The 18,898-nt window shown below is 34.9% G+C and overlaps 2 protein-coding genes across 2 annotated transcripts in view; one reads left to right on the forward strand and one right to left on the reverse strand.

Moving 5' to 3' along the window:
- Positions 1 to 5,175: 5,175 nt before the first annotated feature.
- The window catches only part of LOC116851666 (tachykinin-like peptides receptor 99D), a 372,095-nt gene continuing 358,372 nt past the window's right edge, over positions 5,176 to 18,898 (reverse strand). The window contains exon 2 of the mRNA XM_032831318.1: positions 5,176 to 10,278. Coding sequence (XP_032687209.1) covers positions 6,877 to 7,320 — 444 coding nt within the window. The 5' untranslated portion in view covers positions 7,321 to 10,278 and the 3' untranslated portion in view covers positions 5,176 to 6,876. The remainder of the gene's footprint in view (positions 10,279 to 18,898) is intronic.
- On the forward strand, positions 11,395 to 12,450 carry LOC116851661. The gene has a single exon (XM_032831313.1). The coding sequence runs from the start codon at positions 11,395 to 11,397 to the stop codon at positions 12,448 to 12,450; it is 1,056 nt and encodes a 351-aa protein (XP_032687204.1).

Raw genomic sequence — 18,898 nt, forward strand, 5'->3', positions numbered from 1 at the left:
TCCAAATGAGCGGTGCTCATTTTTCTCGTGTCCAAATGCATTGTGTCCAATTGCATCGTGTCCAATTGAACCGTGGGCAAAATTTTGTGTCTAATTGCAACGTGTCCATTTGCTCCGTGTCTAAGTGCTCCCTCGCAGTACTGGCACAATATCAGATGATAACTTGGGCTCAATATTGGCAAATAATAATGGTCCAGCCGTTACTAGCCAGCACTTTCCCAGTATAGGCATTACGACCGGTGCAGTACTGGTACATAGTACCAGTACTGTATCACTATTCGTTGCCAGATTATTGCCTAGTACTGGTTTAACACTGGTGTTAGCGTTGGATAACAACTGGGCCGAACATTGGCAAACAATACTGGCACAGTACAGGATTATGGTGGAATAACCAGTGCTCAGAACTAGTAAAGAATAATAAATAATAATAAATTCATAATAAATAAATAATAATAATAAATTAATTAATAATAATAAATTATCAGAATTAATAATTTCATTTATATATTTTTTTTATTTTTTTTATTTGTGTCCATCAAGGTAAGATAATTCATCAAGGTAAGGTAATTCAAACATTGGTTTCTTCTAGTGCTTTTAATGCTTTTAAGTGCTTCTAGTGATGTTAATGTCGACTCGTCATCTTTTCAGCAACAGCGACTTTGCCACTATTCACTTTATTCAGAAACAAACGTGCGCACGGTAAATATCGTATACATTTTTCTTCCCGATCATTATATGATTCATTAAGGTTCCTAGCCCCTTGCATTGTCTATCTCTTTTTAATTTTAACATCAGAAGCGAGAAAATACATGTTAAAAATTCTCGCAAAATACGCTGAAATAAAAATATATATTCATATAGCAATACTTGCAATCGATTAAGCAAATTTGTATTCAAATTTGTAAGATATTTCGTATGCTTCCCTTTTGCTCTAACAATCAATAATGTATTGTAAATTAACTTGAATGCGAAGAAATAGGTTATGAAGATGAATCGTATGTCACATTAATTTACGATAAATTATTGATTATTAAAGCAAAACAAGAATGCACTGAATATTTCACAGACTTATTTAATCAATTGCAAGTGTTACTTTATATTTTTTTATTTCAACGTATTTCGCAAGAATTTTTAACATATGTTTTCTCGCTTCTGACGTCATTAAGAAGAGATAAACAATGCGAGTGGCCAGAATCCTTAAAGAGGAATGAACTTCTATCGATGCTTGAAAGTGGATAACTTTTCTTATGTATACAGACCGGTCTCTTTTCCATGAGTCCACTAGCAGCGGCACAACTTTATATATAAGTTTTATATATATCTTACAAATTTGTTTAATCGATTGCAAGTGTTGCTATATGAACATATATTTTTATTTCAACGTATTTCACGAGAATTTTTAGCATGCATTTTCTCGCTTCTCACGTTAAAATTAAAAAGATAGACAAATTAAAGAGATAGACAATGCGAGGGGCCATAATGAATCTTATAATAATCGGGAAGAAAATGTATACGATATTTACCGTGCGCATGTTTGTTTCAGAATGAAGTGAATAGTTGCAAAGTCGCTGTTGCTGAAAGGATGATGAGTCGACATTAACATCACTAGAAGCACTTAGAAACATTAGAAGTACTAGAAGACACCAATGTTTAAATTATCTTACCTTGATGAACTATCTTAGCTTGATGAATTATCTTACCTTGATTAATTATCTTACTTTGATGGACACAAAAATAAAAGAAAATAAAAACAATATATAAATGAAATTATTAATTCTGATAATTTATTATTATTAATTAATTTATTATTATTATTTATTTATTGTTAATTTATTATTATTTATTATTCTTTAATAGTTCTGAGCACTGGTTATTGCACCATATTCCCTGTAATGTGCTAGTATTGTTTGCCAATGATGTCCCAATTATGGCGGACAGAATCTTGTTCGACATGCGGCTGCCGATCATCGATCAAGCATTGGTCTTTGTTGTAATACCGGACTATTTTATATAGAAAAGCAACTTGTCAATTGCCAGTGCTGATTGAGTACTTACTGACAAAATCTTGACTGATATATGAATGTGAACCGTTGGCCAAACGTCTACACTGCAATGCCGAATTATTTTATGTAGGTAAGCTGCCTGTCTGTTGCCAATTCTGGTCGAGTACTGGCGACAGGATCTTGGTTGACGTACAGCTTCCAATCGTCGATCGGGTATTGGTTTTTATCGCAACATGGATCATTTTATGTAAATAAATTTTCAGTCATTTGCCATTGCTGGCCGAGTATTGGTGGACAGAATCTTGGTTGACATATGATAGCCATCAGCCAAGCGTTGGTCTTTATATAGAAAGGCAACCAATTATTTACCATTACTGTCCTAGTACTGGCTGACAGAAACTTGGCTAACATTTGATTGCTGTAGCGTTGGACAAATGTTGGTTTCATTGTAACGTCTGACAACTCTATATGGGACATTGATAGTTGAAGGCGTTGTGCTCTATATAATATAAAGAATAAGTAAATACAAACTTCATGGATTTGTAGTACTTGCAATGTACCATTATGCATAACGCCTGTGTAAACATAATTATTTCTTCACTTACCATTCATAAATATTAAAACTAACTTGCAGTAAATTTTGGGAAATTTCAATACCTAAAAAATATAAAAAACAAAAAAAACGGAAAAAATTTAAAGTTGAGGAAATAAAAAAAACAAAAAAATTTGAAAATATAAAAATATTTTTTAAATAAAAAATGTAAAAGAAAAGAAAATGAAGACATCAACCGCCGCGTCCTTATTTATATTTCTGGAGTAAACTGAGAGTGGTTTCTTTTACGAAAAATGTTCTACGTATTATTTAGAAAATTTAAAAAAATGGAAGTTCGAAAATAAATAATCCTTATTATCCGTTACGTTAAATCCGTCATTTTGAATGTAAATGTAAAAAATCTGATGACATATCAAATGACGTATCTGACATTATCGGCGACCTACAAAACCCCTGTATACCAATTTGTGTAAAAAATCGACAAAAAACCCCAAAGTTCCTCAAAACTTCGAGCCGCCATATTGGATCAGCCATTTTGAAAGTGAACTATAAAAATCTAATGACGGATTCGTAATCAGAGACCCGGAAAACCTCCGCATACCAATATGCATAAAAAACCGAGGAAAAATTCCCAAAATTGTGAGCCGTCATATTGGATCCGCCGTTTTGGAAAAGGATTATAAAAATCTACTGAGGGATTCGTAATCAGCGATCCAAAAAAGCCCTGTATACCAATTTTCATGAAAAACCGATTGATTAAAAAATATGTGCCTGAAAGAGTTAAATTTGTTTATTTATATAAACAAACTGACAAACAATAAAGAAAAATCCCTTCTTCCCCAATACTGCTGAACATATTACCAAGATAAAATTACAAAAAAGAAGTAGAGATGAGTAGTATTGGAAAAATTAAAAAAATTTTTTAAAAATAGATGGTACTCTGAGAGTATCACCATGCAGCAAAGGGTTAGTAGCTTAAATTATGAATCTCTAAGTGATGACTTTTTTGACAAATGGCGCTCATAATAGATTTTATAAAAGATCAGCTTTACTATCTGATCGGTGGACTGGAAATATGACGCACCCATATTATACTCATTGGGAGCGGTGCACTTGGACACGGTGCATTTGGACACAGCCAATCACAGCACCGTGTGATTAGAGACATTTGTAGGGTCCCTTGGAACAGCGACTTGTGATTGGACTGTGTCCAATTGCCCCGTGTCCAACTGATATACATCCATACTCATTTTTACTCATTCTGAATCTCTTCTAGATAAATCGGAGGAAATGTGTCCTCTCAGAACCGGATATCGATCTAAATGGGGAGAGTCGGTGCTTTTTTCAACGAATACGTTCACGAAATGCTAGAACGTGCTCATGCAATGAAAAAAGAGGGCCCACGGTAACTAAAGCTACTATCTTGGAAGTTATTGATTATCCGATTCATCTAAAAGTCACAATAACATTGCGCTTAGTCAGGATGATTAGCGATGACGAGGTAAGATTAAACATTCAGTAGTCAGCACTCTGTGCCAATTTTCGTTACTCTTGTACAAATTTTATTTAATATCAAGATGTATGAGCATTCATTAATTATTGATTATTATGTAATTGGTTTTTTAAAGTACTCTTATATATCTTAATACTCAGATTTCTAAAGATGTTTTAAATAAGTCTACATTGAAAAAAGAAGTTGTTGCTATGATCAATTTTTATTGACTTTATAAAAATTGTTTGCTGCAATTATTTACATTTTTGAGACAACAAATCGATAGGTCAGCGCAAACAAGAATTGTAGATTATTAAATTTGAAGATTATTAAAAAAAAGAGCTGTCCCACACAGCATGAATGACTGTCGACTGATAGAGAACTTTTTTTAGTCAACTTTAAGTCGACGTTTAGCCGTCCTTTTTTAAGATGGCTTTTTGTCAACTTTAACTATTGTCTGTAAGTCGACTTAGAGTCGACTATTTCAGAAAGTTGGCTGACTAACGGTCAACTATAGTCGAGTCATTTGTCGGCTTTTAGTCGACTGAAAGTTAACATTTTCTGACTTTAAAGTCGACTTTAGACTTTTTCTGTCAACTGACAATCGACTAATAGTCAACTTGATTCTGTTTGCGTATGACATATTTTACCATTCTTCTGGTTGACACAATCATTCATTTTTTTCTTGAGATTTTCTGTTTTATTTAGATATTTTTTATACGTCTTTCAGACATGTCTAAAATGTTTCTTTAGAAATTAGTGCTGTCTGAATATTTGTGATAAAATTCGCACAAATATATCGAAAACTGGCAGAGTGTTGGGTACTAAATATTTTAATCCACATTTTTCGTTTATAATATAGGAAGATATATTGTACTATTATATTGTATTGTAATAAAAATTATGTTCAAATTATACATTTCTTATAATATTTTTTATAAAGCAGAACTATACTGAAATTGTTGTATAAATTACTATAAAAATATTAATAAAGAATATTAAATTTGAAGATCTTCTTAATATATAATATAAAAAACATTATGTAAAACATAAAAATATTATTTTAAAAACGTAAATAAACATTACATTAAAAAAGCGTAATTACATATGAAAAAAAGTTTCTTTGTCATAGTTAATCATAATTTGTGTTTGAAAATGTATTTGTTGTTGCAATTGAAAATTTGTTAGAAAACTAGGATGGTTTGAAATCTTAAAAAAATCGATTTTTGGGTTTTTACATAATTGTTTATTACAATTCTTTGAAAACATTGGCGTAAAAAGAACCTCGATATTCGTAAAATTGAGTTCAGGAGAGTAAAAAATGTGAGACGGCGTGCGGCCAGTGGAGCGCGCGCAATCATGTAGTATAAGAAATGTAAATGTTGTTTATTTAAAAGAAATTAATAAATAGTAATAACGGTTCGAAAACTTAGAAATATTAATATCGGGAACAAAGGCTATAGGTGTGTGGAAGTCATTGCTAATAAATATAAGAGTAACAACAAAGGAGACGAGAACAGTCGGTCGGTCGGTAGTAGAAGTCGTCAGTCATTTATTTTTCAAAACAGCATTTTCCGCTATTTTTGCCACGATAACTCAAGAACGGTTAAAGTTATCGACTTGATCTTTTTTTTTAATTAAAGATAAAGACGTACTGCATAGATTGAACCGAAGTTTGCAAATAAAAATTAATTTATTAATATCACTTTTACAATAAATAACTTGAATTTTTAGACATTTTTGTTTTTATGTCTGCTATTTCTCTAATTTTTTAGATTTTAGTTCTATTTCGGTTCAATCTATATTCAAAGTGACGCTTGGCGCATTAAAAAATTCCAATTCATTTTCCTGGAATCGTAGTAAAACTACAAAGACAATGTTTTTTTAATTTAACAATATCTCACTCAATTATTAATATTTTTTAAACTTCTACCGCTTATTATATTTCTAAAAGTATGTATAAAAACTAAAAAAAACAAACTTTGTGTATATTTATTTGTTCGTCGACAATCGAATTTCACTCAATTTTTAGAAGATGAAACCTTTTTAGTCCCCTTAATGTAATCATAATTTTTGTTACTATTCTTACTATATCGGTTTTATAGTTAAATATATATCTATTAGCAGCTATATATTTTTTTTAAGTGTCAACATATTACAACGAGATTTTGCTACTACACACAGATTCTTGTTGCCGCAGCTAATTTTTTTTCGTAGCAGTAAACACATTCAAGTAATTACAATAATTTGCAATAAAAGTCAAACATACGTAATATTTTTAAACAAATATATAGTAATTTTGGTTATGTATGGTATTCTGTACGGCTTTTCTGTATAGTCTAAGATCATAAAAATTTTTTATGATATTTACTATAATATTTTCTTCCTATAGAGGACAATGTCCAGTAGTAGATATTCTGTCTGTTTTCGGCATTCTTGTGTAGACTTTATCAAATATTAAGGTGTATGGGAACTTAAATGTAAAAAGGAATAATTAACATAAGTATATAAATATAAGTATATAAGTATATAATAAATTAATATAAGTATATAAGTATATAAATTATTGATAAATTCCCATACATATATTCAATAAAATCCAAACAAGAATGCCTAAAATTAACGAGCGCCATGAATGTTGCTTATTGAACGTTTTCTTTAATTTCACATCTAGCGCAACGGAATTGATAATGAACACTATTGTTGTTGAATTAGTATTGCTATAGCGTTCTGTAAATTACGATTTATAAAGGACAAAACAATATAGATTTTATGAGAAGAATATAAAATCGCTCTCGAGAGCATTATATTCATATGAGCGATGTGACTTACCGGTCTATGGATATCGCCATCAGGGTGAAGACGCTGGCACAAATTGTGAGAACCGCGATGAACTGGCAAATCTTGCAGTAGAGTGTGCCGAACGGCCAATGGCTGTTGAGCATGTAGGTGTAATTGAAAGTGACGTTCAAAGTGGACACCATGGCGTCCGCGATGCTAAGGTTCACCAGGAAATAATTGGTAACGGTGCGCATCCTCTTGTTCGCTAACACGATCCATATTACTATCAGATTGCCGCCAGTGGCCACAGTGATCATGAATGCAAACAGAAGCGTCCAGATCATTTGCCGCCACCACGGCAGCACGAATATATTCCGTAGTTCCAGATCCGTGAAATTGGTACCATTGTGGTAGGTGTCATTGTCAAACCACAGCGACGTCTCGTTCCAAAGAGAGGGTGTGGAATTAAATAAGCTGTCGAAACTCTGCATCGTGGATTAGTCGTCGTCTCTTCGTATTACTTAGAGTTGTAACGCACGAGTGAGAGTAAGAGATTACTTGCTATTTTCAGCCACTTTCCAGTTCAACTGTTTCCCCTGCTCATCTGCCTGTTTGTAATATTTTGTCGTAATATTTCTTATCTCGTCTTAAAGCACGCTGAGCTCTCTCCAAGGTATGCAATTTTCTATTGCTTGTTTGCGACGCTGTCGCGCGACTCTCTTCTCCGTTCTCAATATTGATACACCGAATTTCTGATAAATAGTCACTTCTGACACGATTACACATCAATGATGTTATAAAGAGATTCGGCACGATTGTCGAATAGATTCGCACCGATTTATTTTCTTTATTTAAGATCTTTAGATTCTTTAGATTCTTAGGTCAACTTGAACTTTACGTAAAGTTTAAGAGATGAACATTTTCCGTCAATAGAAAAAAAAAAATTACTGTCTTTCACATATTCTTGCCGACTAACTTGGCCAAATTGTTTTGTATTGCATATGTTTTTATGTAGCAGCCGATGGCATCATCGCGACATTCGAATTTTGTTCTTTTGTTACCTACGACTCGAGGGAAAAATTTCGAAAGCTGCGATTATAAATTCGACTAGCGTCCATCGTTTATCCATCTGCTGTCGCGGCGCGATTACATGTTTCGATATTGCCACGATTATAATCAAATCGCTGTGCACTTTTCCGATATCATTGGTTCTCTCTATTTCAAGGTCGATTTTCCATGAAAACGTGTAGACTGTTGCCAGGAAATAAGCTTTTAATTTCGACGTGTCAGGCTGTGACATGAAATTGCGCGTCGACGAATCGCGTTTTTCTTTCCATCCGGCCGATCTTAATTACGAATCACATCGGTGGGGGCAAATCGATTTCGGGTGGCGTTGAGGAGAGAGTAGGATGAGCTTATTCGTGTCGCGCTGCTCGATTACGGAAACTGTTAATTCGAGCCCATTTTCCTGTTTATCGACTTTCATCATAATGATCGTACTTCAAATGATCGTGCGGCGCGCGTTATTTCTCAGCGCCGATATGACCGTCGATGATATCGATGCAATACTTTGTATCTTTGCTGAAGTTAAATCGAGGTGAATGCCGGTAACACTAGACTTGCGACGTCCGAGTTCACTTCCACCTGCGTTTTATGTACGATCGTTCACTGTAAAATCCGATCACCCAGCGGACGTTGGCTGACACTTCATTGTCCTCGCAGCACATTCGTCGAAGGTAAATATTTTCTTTTTCCCCGATACTCGAAGCTTCGACGTAATTCTTCTGCTTTAATAGACGTAATCGTTGCGGAGGAATTTTGCTTCAGTTCGTTCTTTCCATAGCTGAAGACGAGATATAAAAAATTACGGCCGTCGATTGTCGCATCGATTTTTCAGTTGGGAAAGTCCTATGGTTGTCGGTTTGTGAGAGTTCTACGTTCACAGGATTTTAGTCATAGCATTGCTGTCGCTTTGGCCAAGCAGGCTCCCCTATCACTCGGTGCTGTTTAACATTTACTAAAAGCATCGTTGGCATTTAGTAGTGAAATTTCCGGTTCTTTTACGACGACGCGGTTTTTGCGCATTAGCTCTCGGCGGATAAGCTTCAGGAGGACGAGTGTCCTCCCCTAGAATTTGTAAAAGAGAGAAAGCCAGTGAGAGAGAGAGTGTGTGTATGAGTACGACGTTTTACGTTATTAAGATAAGTTTTGCTGTCGTCGTATAATAGGATATCTAATGGAACCGAGGTTTTGCGACAATTTCCGTCAAAAACTTTGATTCCACATTACTCGTTCATAACTCAGCGTGATTTTTTGCGATATTGTGTCAGGACGCGTACGTTTGCGCGGCGATGAATTAAGCTGGCTAAGCTTTTCTATCACGTCATCCGCGGATCACGTTACGCTCCATTCCAGCTTTTTACGATTTAGCACCCAATGGCCGATTATATAGACGGGAAAATTTTCACATCACGTCGCTAATAAAATCTTCCCAAGATTTGACAAGGTACGCCTTATTGTGCCTTATTGTCGTATAGAAAGCGACATAGTTTTCATAGTCCTGCGTGATTAATTGAGCATCGACTGTAACAAAATTTCATCAGTACTGAGTCTTCGTTCTTGGCATTCTCGTGATATCTCTCTTACGGTCCGTAGATACTCCGGTGTATTTTACGTCGTGAAACAGCGGTTATCATCTTTTCGTTGCGCGACACTCAAAATTATAAATTATGCTGTAGGCTCGTACATTTTTCTGTTACATTTTCCGTGATTCTTTCTTTCTAGGAGAGATAGATTCTAGGACATTTGCTGTTATTGGAATGAACGAGAATTTTAGCCTGCTGAGGAAGCTCACTGTAATTATCAATTGACACGGAGATTTCGTTGTAACCGACGCGGCATTTATCGCGGCCAAAGTAAAATTATTCGTTCATAGCCGAGGGCGCTTTGACGAAAGATAAAGAGAAGTGACGAAGTAGTAGATCGTGTCGTATTCTCACAAAATTTCTTGACTCGCGAGACACTCTGGAAGGAAGTTCAGTCGCCGTTTGCGATTGATACGAAAACTCCGAGACTGTCGTTCTCGAGAACAATGTGTAACTGGTCCAAAGGAATCTCCAAAATTTCGCCGAGGAAAGTCTGTTCCGGAAGATGTCCGACGGGACGCTTCTGCAAGAATTACACTGCGAAGCGTTGACACGCCGAAAAGAATACCGGGTCTCATTCGCTGATCGTTTTTCAGAGAAATACTTTCAAAAGCGTTGACATTCTATTTAGGGGCAAAAATTCGAGTTGACACATTTCGAGAACGATTTCCCTTGGAATTAGTGTTTACGCAGAATCCCTAATTAGTTCGGCGTTGTCGACGTGGCGTTGTCACATTTGTCACATGCGCGAATTTCTCTCCGAATTTGTCTTCTTGTCGCGGCTCCGTGCACAAGTGTCTCGATCTGAAAAATATGTTAAAATGTGATTACTTTTTGACATCGAAAAAACTTCTGCACACAGAAAATTTTTATTGAGCAACACAGCATATCAATAGTGTGATTTACAAGACATATTGCACTGCAATATACTCATATTGAAGTCAAAATTTATACAGGATGCCTGAATTTAATTTAATTGCTGATAAAACTAATTGGAGTTGGGTTGGAAAAATACATTCAAGTAGTAAAAATGTATCCTGGTGCAGATATTAACAGCGATTACAACCCAATCGTCATGAATTTCCGGATGTGACGTCTTACAAAAATAAAAAAGGCGAAATCATCGCAAAAATAGATATCAGAAAGTTGCAGAATCCGGACATGCGAGCACATATGAGCTCCGGACTTGAACGTGAACTGATGAAAATACAGGGTTCAGAACAGATAGAAATAGAAAGGATCTGGGATTAGATAAAGACCATCATAACGGAGATATAGGCTTATGACATCTGGTCCCCTGAAGTAGGAAGAAAAATGAATCGATGACCACGGAAATTTTGGACTTCATAGCCGAAAGAAGGATTCAAAAGGCAAATCTCTTACTCTATAAAGAATTCAACAGGAAGATCTAGAGAAAGTGTAGGGATGCAAAAGAACAGTGGGTGTCTGACAAGTGTAAGGAAATCCTCGAAGTCCTCCAAAAAAAACACGATACGTTTAATGCACAAAAAGGTAAAGAAAATGACAAATCGAACCCGAAAACAACAAATTCTAACTCTGCGGGATGCAAACAATGAAGTAATCCTGGGAGTGGAAGCAAAGCTTCAGAGGTGAAAGGAATATGTGGAGGAGCTTTTTAATGACAACAGACCGTATGCACCACAGAAATAGACCACCACCAAATGGACGGAAACATAAATGACTCAGAAACATAACTGGTTCAGAAATTACCAAGAGTGAAGTTACTCAATAGAAGTTTAAAAGAACGATAAAGCCACCGGACCAGACAACATACAGGGTCCGCCATCAAAATCCGGACAAATTTCAATTTGAATTTCCCGCCTCATTTGACTTCGGTGGTAGGTCACTGTTGATGTTCGGGCAAGTCAGATGTTTGTAGTAAGTGCGCATAACCTCAAAATGTCCGAACAGATAAGATCGAATGCAGAGTATAATCGAAGAGCGGCGATAATTGAAGGCCTTCGCGCTGGGCGTTTGCGGACCGAAATTATTCGGTTCTTCGGGTACCCGAGATCGACCGTATATGACGTTGCGGCTAAATATTTGGCTTCGGAGACTTCCGAAAAAGGTTCTGCCAACCCGACAAGGAAGAGCCATTCGAAAGAAAAGTCAGTAAGGACTCCAGCAATTATCGAAAGAGCTCAAGAGCTCATCTCAGAGGACCCAGGGCTGTCTCTAACGAAATTGGCCAAAACATTGGGTGTGAGTGACACTACAATGCGTCGAATTGCTGAAGAGGACCTACGCTTCAAGTCCTATGTAATAAAAGTTCGACAAATGCTCTCTGAAGCTGCCAAGATGAACAGAGTTGCTCGCTGTAACTTGCTTCTGTGTTCGTTAAAAAACGAAGCTGCGGGACGCATCAGGTTTTTTTCGGACGAAAAAATTTTTTCTGTCGATGCCAAGGTGAACCGGAGGAACGACCGTTGGCTCGCCCGCGACCCCGAAGATGTGCCCATAATAGCTAGGACGAAGTTTCCGGTCTCTGTTCACGTCCTAGGCGTTGTCTCCAGTGAGGGTCACGTCATGCCGCCACATTTCTTTCAAAAAAAAGAAACCGTCACAAAAGAAGTATATTTACACGTTTTGACGAAGATAGTGAAGCCGTGGATAGAAACCGTGGCCGCCGGGAAGCCGTACGTCTTCCAGCAAGACGGCGCGCCAGCGCACACGAGTCACTTAGTGCAAAACTGGCTGTCGGATAAAATGGACATGTTTTGGTCAAAGGAATTTTGGCCTCCGAACAGTCCAGATTTGAATCCGTTGGACTATTACGTGTGGAGCGTCATTGAACGAGTGACCAACAAGTCGAGACATCCCAATGTGACATCTCTCCAAACCTCTATCGGAGCAGCATTCGCCAATATAGACAAGGACGCGTTGCAGAGAGCGTGCCAGCGCTTCAGGATGAGGATCGAAGCAGTCATCAAAGCAAAAGGGGGTTATATAGAGTAATTTTACTCTAAAAGGATACCACTAGTGATACACAAAAAGTTCTTTTGTAAGTTTTACATTTTGATGAGTAGAATTTTATTTAAACAAATTGTTCATTTTGTCCGGATTTTGGTGGCGGACCCTGTATATGCTGAAGTCGTTAAACTGATAGCTGACCAGAAAGGAATGGGACTGTATCATGTAACCTCACTTTTCAATGTGACCCAGTAAACAAAGTTATATTAATGTTATGTAAATGCAATATAATCGAATGTTACAGGTCATATTGCATGAGTATTTCCAGTAAGTTACTGGTAAGTTATATTTTCTCATTCATAAATATAACATATAACGATGTTATATCCTAGTTATATTCTAGTTATATTTACATTAAGTATTTTTAATATCTTTGTTATATATATAAATGTTTCATAAAAAGAATAATTCGTAATTTTCTCATGTTTTATAAACCGCTAGGAACCGAAGATTGTCAAAACATATTCCAAACTTTCGCAAATCTTCCCCCTCGATAATTTTGAACTCAAAGCGGTATACCGATCACTCATCCCTGTCCTGTTTCTTAACCTGACAATCGAGCGGGCACTGATTCCAATGACTCCAACGATGTTCTTACGATTTATGCTTATATAATGTATGCTTATAGTCAGGATTGGGAAGTAACTCGTTACTTGTAACGAAGTTACAATTATAGTTACATTTTTTCGGTAACTGTAAATTAACTTAGTTACTTTTTCCCCACCTGTAACTATAACTTAGCTTAGTTATTCATTTTTAATAACTTGTAACTTTTTTAACAGCTACTTTAATAGTTACTTGGAAAACGTAAAATAAAATTAAAATTATATAGTAGTCGTATATTAATTTAATAAATTTATCAACGTATTTATGGAGCATGTGATTAAATTCTTTTACCTCTACAAGATTATTATTAAATTTTTATAATGTTAAGTACAGATTTGAAATTTGTTAAGTGGAGAAACTAATTAATATGATAGATATTAATTATAAAATTCAATTTTTACATTTTAGTAGAGCTTAAAATGTAAGTTTTTTGTATTTACAATAATAATTTACAATCATTTCAAGAAAGTAATTTAAAAGTAAGGATTCGTTACTTTTTAAGTAACTGTAACTGTAGCGAGTTACTTTTCATAGTTAGTAACTTGTAACTGTAACTAGTTACATTTCCAGCAAGGGGAATTATAACTGTAACTAGTTATTTTAAAAAAATAACTTTTCTAACCCTGCTTATAGTGTTCACAGTATATTATAACATTTCTAGCGAACACCAAATAACAGTTATATAACATTTACTTGGTGTTTGTTCGATAATTTACTAATAAATATTGAAACAATGCAACAACATTCGATATGCAATGAATATTGTTATAATCAACTTGTTATAGTAAACCAATGATAATTACTTTTAAATTTTTAACAGAATATTCTAATGATTCATCCAAATAGAAAAATTAAAAAATCCAAGAAAATCCAAAAGAAATAAAATGAAAAGTCACTATTAAAACTAATAGTATGTAACTGAAACTAAAAATCACAAATCTTTGATATATCGTCAGTTAAGTTTTTTATGCCTATTATTCTACACTTTTTTATTAATAACGTCAATGTTAATTTTTTCCTTATTAAATACCTTTAAAATAAGAAAAATTACATGTTACAATTATTAACATCAATGTATTATAAAAATATAATTGCTATTTTATATAATTATTCTATAACTATTATGTAATACAAACAAAAAATTTTATATTGCCCTAGTGTAACAACATTATATTTCAATACCATTTTTGCATATATTGTTGTAATGTTACGCATAAACCTTATATTTTTATAACATTCATATAACTGATGTTATATTACTTGTTATTTTTGTGTTATATTATTGCGACAATGGATGTTTACTGGGGATCTACATATCAGAAAATATCCCCTTTGATTGGTTGAAATCGACATTTATCACTCTGCTGAAAAGGGCTCATACCTCGCGATATGATGACTATCGCATAATCAGCCTCATGTCGAAAATTCTCAAAATATTTTTCAGAATAATTCATACTCGAATCTATAGGAAATACGAATTAAATAAAACCGAATTCGGATTCTGAAGTGGCCTGTGCACTCGAGAAGCGTTGTTCTCCCTGAATGTACTAACACAAATATGCAGGAACATAAACATTAACGTATTCGCATGATTCATTGATTATAGTAAAGTCTTCGATTGTATCAAACACTATAAGATAATAAGAATTCTTAAAGCGACTGAAATTGACAGGGAAGAAATATTCATAATCTCAAACTTTTACTGTCAGCAAACTGCAGAAGTTAGACTAGAGGAAGCAACATTAAAAGCAAATAACATCAGATATGCTGACGATACTGTTGTATTAGCAAACAGTATACACGAACTACAAGACATGATGGGCTGCATAGTTCAGCGCAGTGAAAGTTTTGGTCTTTTCATCACAAAAACTAAAGTTCTCGTTTTCCCAAAGATGCTATGCATGCTCAGCTGACTATAAATGGAACCACTGTAAAATAAGTTTCCTCCTTCAAATATCTTGGAACTATCATTACTGGAACTACATATCTTGGAACTATCAGTATGACCCTAAAAAGATCAGATCAAGAATCGAGCAGCTAAGAAAACATTTGTATGTATGAGGAAGTTCTTCACGAGATCGGATCTAAGTTTAGGACTTAGGATCCATATGATTACATGTTACATCTTCTTCATTCTGGTTGTGAAAGTTGAACTCTCGATCCAATCATGGAAAATAAAATAGATGTCTTCGAAATGTACTTATACCGCAGTCTGTTATGACACATGTTATACATATTATGGCAGATGTTATGCATATCATGGATACAAAAAATAACCAACGAGGAAATCCTCAATCGTATGCGAAAAAAGAAGAAATTCATGTTTACAACCAAAGAGAGAAAAATGCGTTACATAGGTCACCTGATGCGTGGAGAAAAGTACGAATTCCTGCAACTGATCATTTAAGGGAAAATTCAAGGAGAAAGATCCATCGGCAGATGGATTTTAAAACTATTGGCTGAAAGACATCAGAAGATGATTTGACTGCACTCAATAAACATCTTACTCATGACAGTATTTAAAATCACGTTAGCCATTTGAATCATCAACCTTCGAAAGGAGACGATATCATATGAAGAAAAGAAGAAAACTAATTAAACTAAATGGGGGTTATTTATCATTTTATATAAACTCTGCTATATTTATTGAGATATTAATGAAAGAAAATTGCCAAATAAGTGATTGCTTTGCGTTCAAATCTATGTAGACAATTTGAAAAAATTTGTCTTGGGGTTATTCATTGTTCCTTAATATCAATGGAAATCCGATGAGAGCGAAAGGCAGAATATTGCAAGCAATGCAGTCTTGCGCTACGCGTGATCTTTCCACACTATATTTGTCGTTGCTAGACAGGAGATTAGGAAATAAGTCTAAAACATGTCTCTTCAAGATTACCTTGTAGATCACATCACAGACATTGATTGATAAATTCCTTTTATTAATATCTCAATAATTATTGTAATACAGTTTATACAGAATGATACAGATTTTTTCTATCCAATTTAACAAATTCTACTTGCACATTAGTACCTAAATCCAGATATCCTACATAATTAATAGATATGAAAAACAAAAATTTTGTCTCATCATAATCATTATATGTATTTTTGATAAAAGTATAGAAAACAGGCACTTCCGATGCGCTTGACCTTGACCCTTCTGAGTGACCTTCTGAAGGTTCTAGTTGTTACTCATTGTTTATTAAAAAGTTATGAACAAAAGAAGTTACATAAAATGAGTGTAATTTTTGGACACTGTATATACAAAAACATTAAATTTATAAGCTAGGGAGATACCTGCCGTACACACACACACACATACTGCTCGCCAGTAAGTGCGCTCGTCCGCCCGACAGAGCGAGTTCGCGGTGAGTGCGTATGTATATATAATAGGAACGCACCCACCGCGAGCCCGCCCTGTCGGACGGGCGAGCGCGCTTGCTGGCGAGCAGTGTGTGCGTGTGCGTGTGTGTGTATGTAGGTAAAGAATAGAAGACGTTTCATCCTTTCAATGTAAACGGACTGATATAACACTTGTAATATTTGTTACAGGCATCATACCATCTCGCAAGATATATACTCAGGTACTGTATCACACAGTTACACATAACACATAATCTTAACTGGTCATTTTTCCAAACTTCTTTTGTTCATAGCTTTTTAACAAACAATGAGCGACGGCTAAAACCTTTTGATTGTTATTTAGGGCCATGTTCTTAACAACATATATCAAGAACAGGTTGATCGGAGGTGGCACCTGTTTTCTACATTTTTACCTCAAGTAAAAATAATTTAATCATGTCACTATTATAACACAGTGTTATAACACTGTGTGTCACTATTATAACACGTACAATACAGGTTTCCTCTCTTGATAAATTTAAAGAGTTTCTGATAATAAATGTAAAATAAGCATACCTGTGTCTCAGCGTTTTACAAGATCAAGTTGTTAACGTTTTTTATGATAAAAACAGTTTAAAACCGTAAAATATTTAATTTGTAAAAAAAACTGATTTGAATTTTTTTAATATTTTCATTTATTTTCAATTTTTTAAAGATTTTGTTAATAATCTTGGTCGTTTGGTTTGGTTTGTTTATATGATTCCGTATTACGAACAATAGACCAGCAATATTCGTGTATCATAGCGCTCGGTAGCCCAAACAACAAGTATCTATAGTAACTAATATTTTTTTAGATACTTGTTTTTTTATTAAACTTCTGGTTTGTTATAATTCAGAAACATATTGATTCTTTAAGACTCGAAACACAAGATAAAAACTTAACATAATACATTGACTTAAAGTATCAAGTTGGCCATTATAAAATGGCCCTAACAAACGAAAACGATTTGATCTGGTAAAACGCTGAGACACGGGTATGTTTGTTTTACATTTATTTTTAGAATCTCTTTGAGTTTCTAATGGGAGGAAAAAAATTCGATTTTTGTTGAACAGTGTAATAGATAAGATTAAAAAAGGAATCTGGACAATTTGGTTACTGATGAAAGAGGTTGAGTATTGATCTTATGAACGTGTTTGGCGTACTTCAATCACGACAGTTAGTTACTTAAATGAACAATAAAGAATCAATATAGACGCATACGGAAACGTGTGCAAAGATATAGCTTTTTGTTTTATATTGCTAAGTCGACTCATTAGCGAGTCGACTCATTACAGTCGTTTAAAGCCGCGGCATCGACATCAAATGTAATGGTTCAATTTTTGCACTCGCATAATGCTAGTATTTGTTATTGCGTCGGTGCATTATGCTTGTTTTCATGCTATTTTTTTCTCTAAGGTGAATAACTAGCGAGATGTGGAGACTGCGTAACCGAAGAGACATTCTTGTCTTGCAGAAGACAATTATTCACTAAATACTGTCATATTTGTAATTTTGCTGCAATATGAAACATTTAATTTCCTCGATATTACGTATTCTTCCTGTTATTTTGTTAATTTTTATCGTCTTTTGTTTTAGTTCAATCTATTGAACTAAACTATGGGGTTGAACTTGGATTTTTTGCTGTATTTCAAATTATTGGGTGTACAACTTAGTTCGGTCCGTTTTCAAAAGATGGCTCTAAGTGCTATAAATGGTTGACGGCGACAGCTGATTTTTGCTGTATCGTGAAGTGTCAATATCTATCAACCAAATATTGTTTACAAGCCTTTGAGTTTTGCACAACAAGTTTAATTTTTACTGCGTTGAAAATGTCGAGTTTCGTTCCAAATAAGCACCATTTGCGGGAAGTTTTGATTTTCTGTTTCAATTGGAAGAAAAGTGCAGCTGAAGCGCATCGAATGCTTGTGGAAGTTTATGGTGAATCTGCACCGTCGGATAAATCTTGCAGAGAATGGTTTCGACGATTTCAAAGTGGTGATTTTAGTGTTGAAGACAAAGAGCGTTCGGGTCAACCGAAAAAGTTTGAAGATGAAGAATTAGAAACATTACTCGATCAAGATTCGTGTCAAACGCAAAAAGAGCTCGCAAGAACATTGGAAGTTACTCAACAAGCTATTTCGAAACGACTCAAAGCCGCGGGATACATCCAAAAGCAAGGAAATTGGGTCCCATACGAATTGAAACCGAGAGATATCGAACGACGATTTTGCATGTCCGAAATGTTGCTTGAACGGTACAAAAAGAAGTCTTTTCTGCATCGAATCATTACCGGGGACGAAAAATGGATTCACTACGACAACTCGAAACGCAAAAAATCGTATATAAAACCCGGCCAACCAGGAACATCAACGCCGAAGCCGAATATCCATGATGTCAAGGTAATGCTCTGTATTTGGTGGAATCAGAAGGGTGTGATCCACTATG

Source organism: Odontomachus brunneus, unplaced genomic scaffold (genome assembly GCF_010583005.1).
Source record: "Odontomachus brunneus isolate Ranch 3 - 2012 unplaced genomic scaffold, Obru_v1 Obru_scaffold_185, whole genome shotgun sequence".
Taxonomy (NCBI): domain Eukaryota; kingdom Metazoa; phylum Arthropoda; class Insecta; order Hymenoptera; family Formicidae; genus Odontomachus; species Odontomachus brunneus.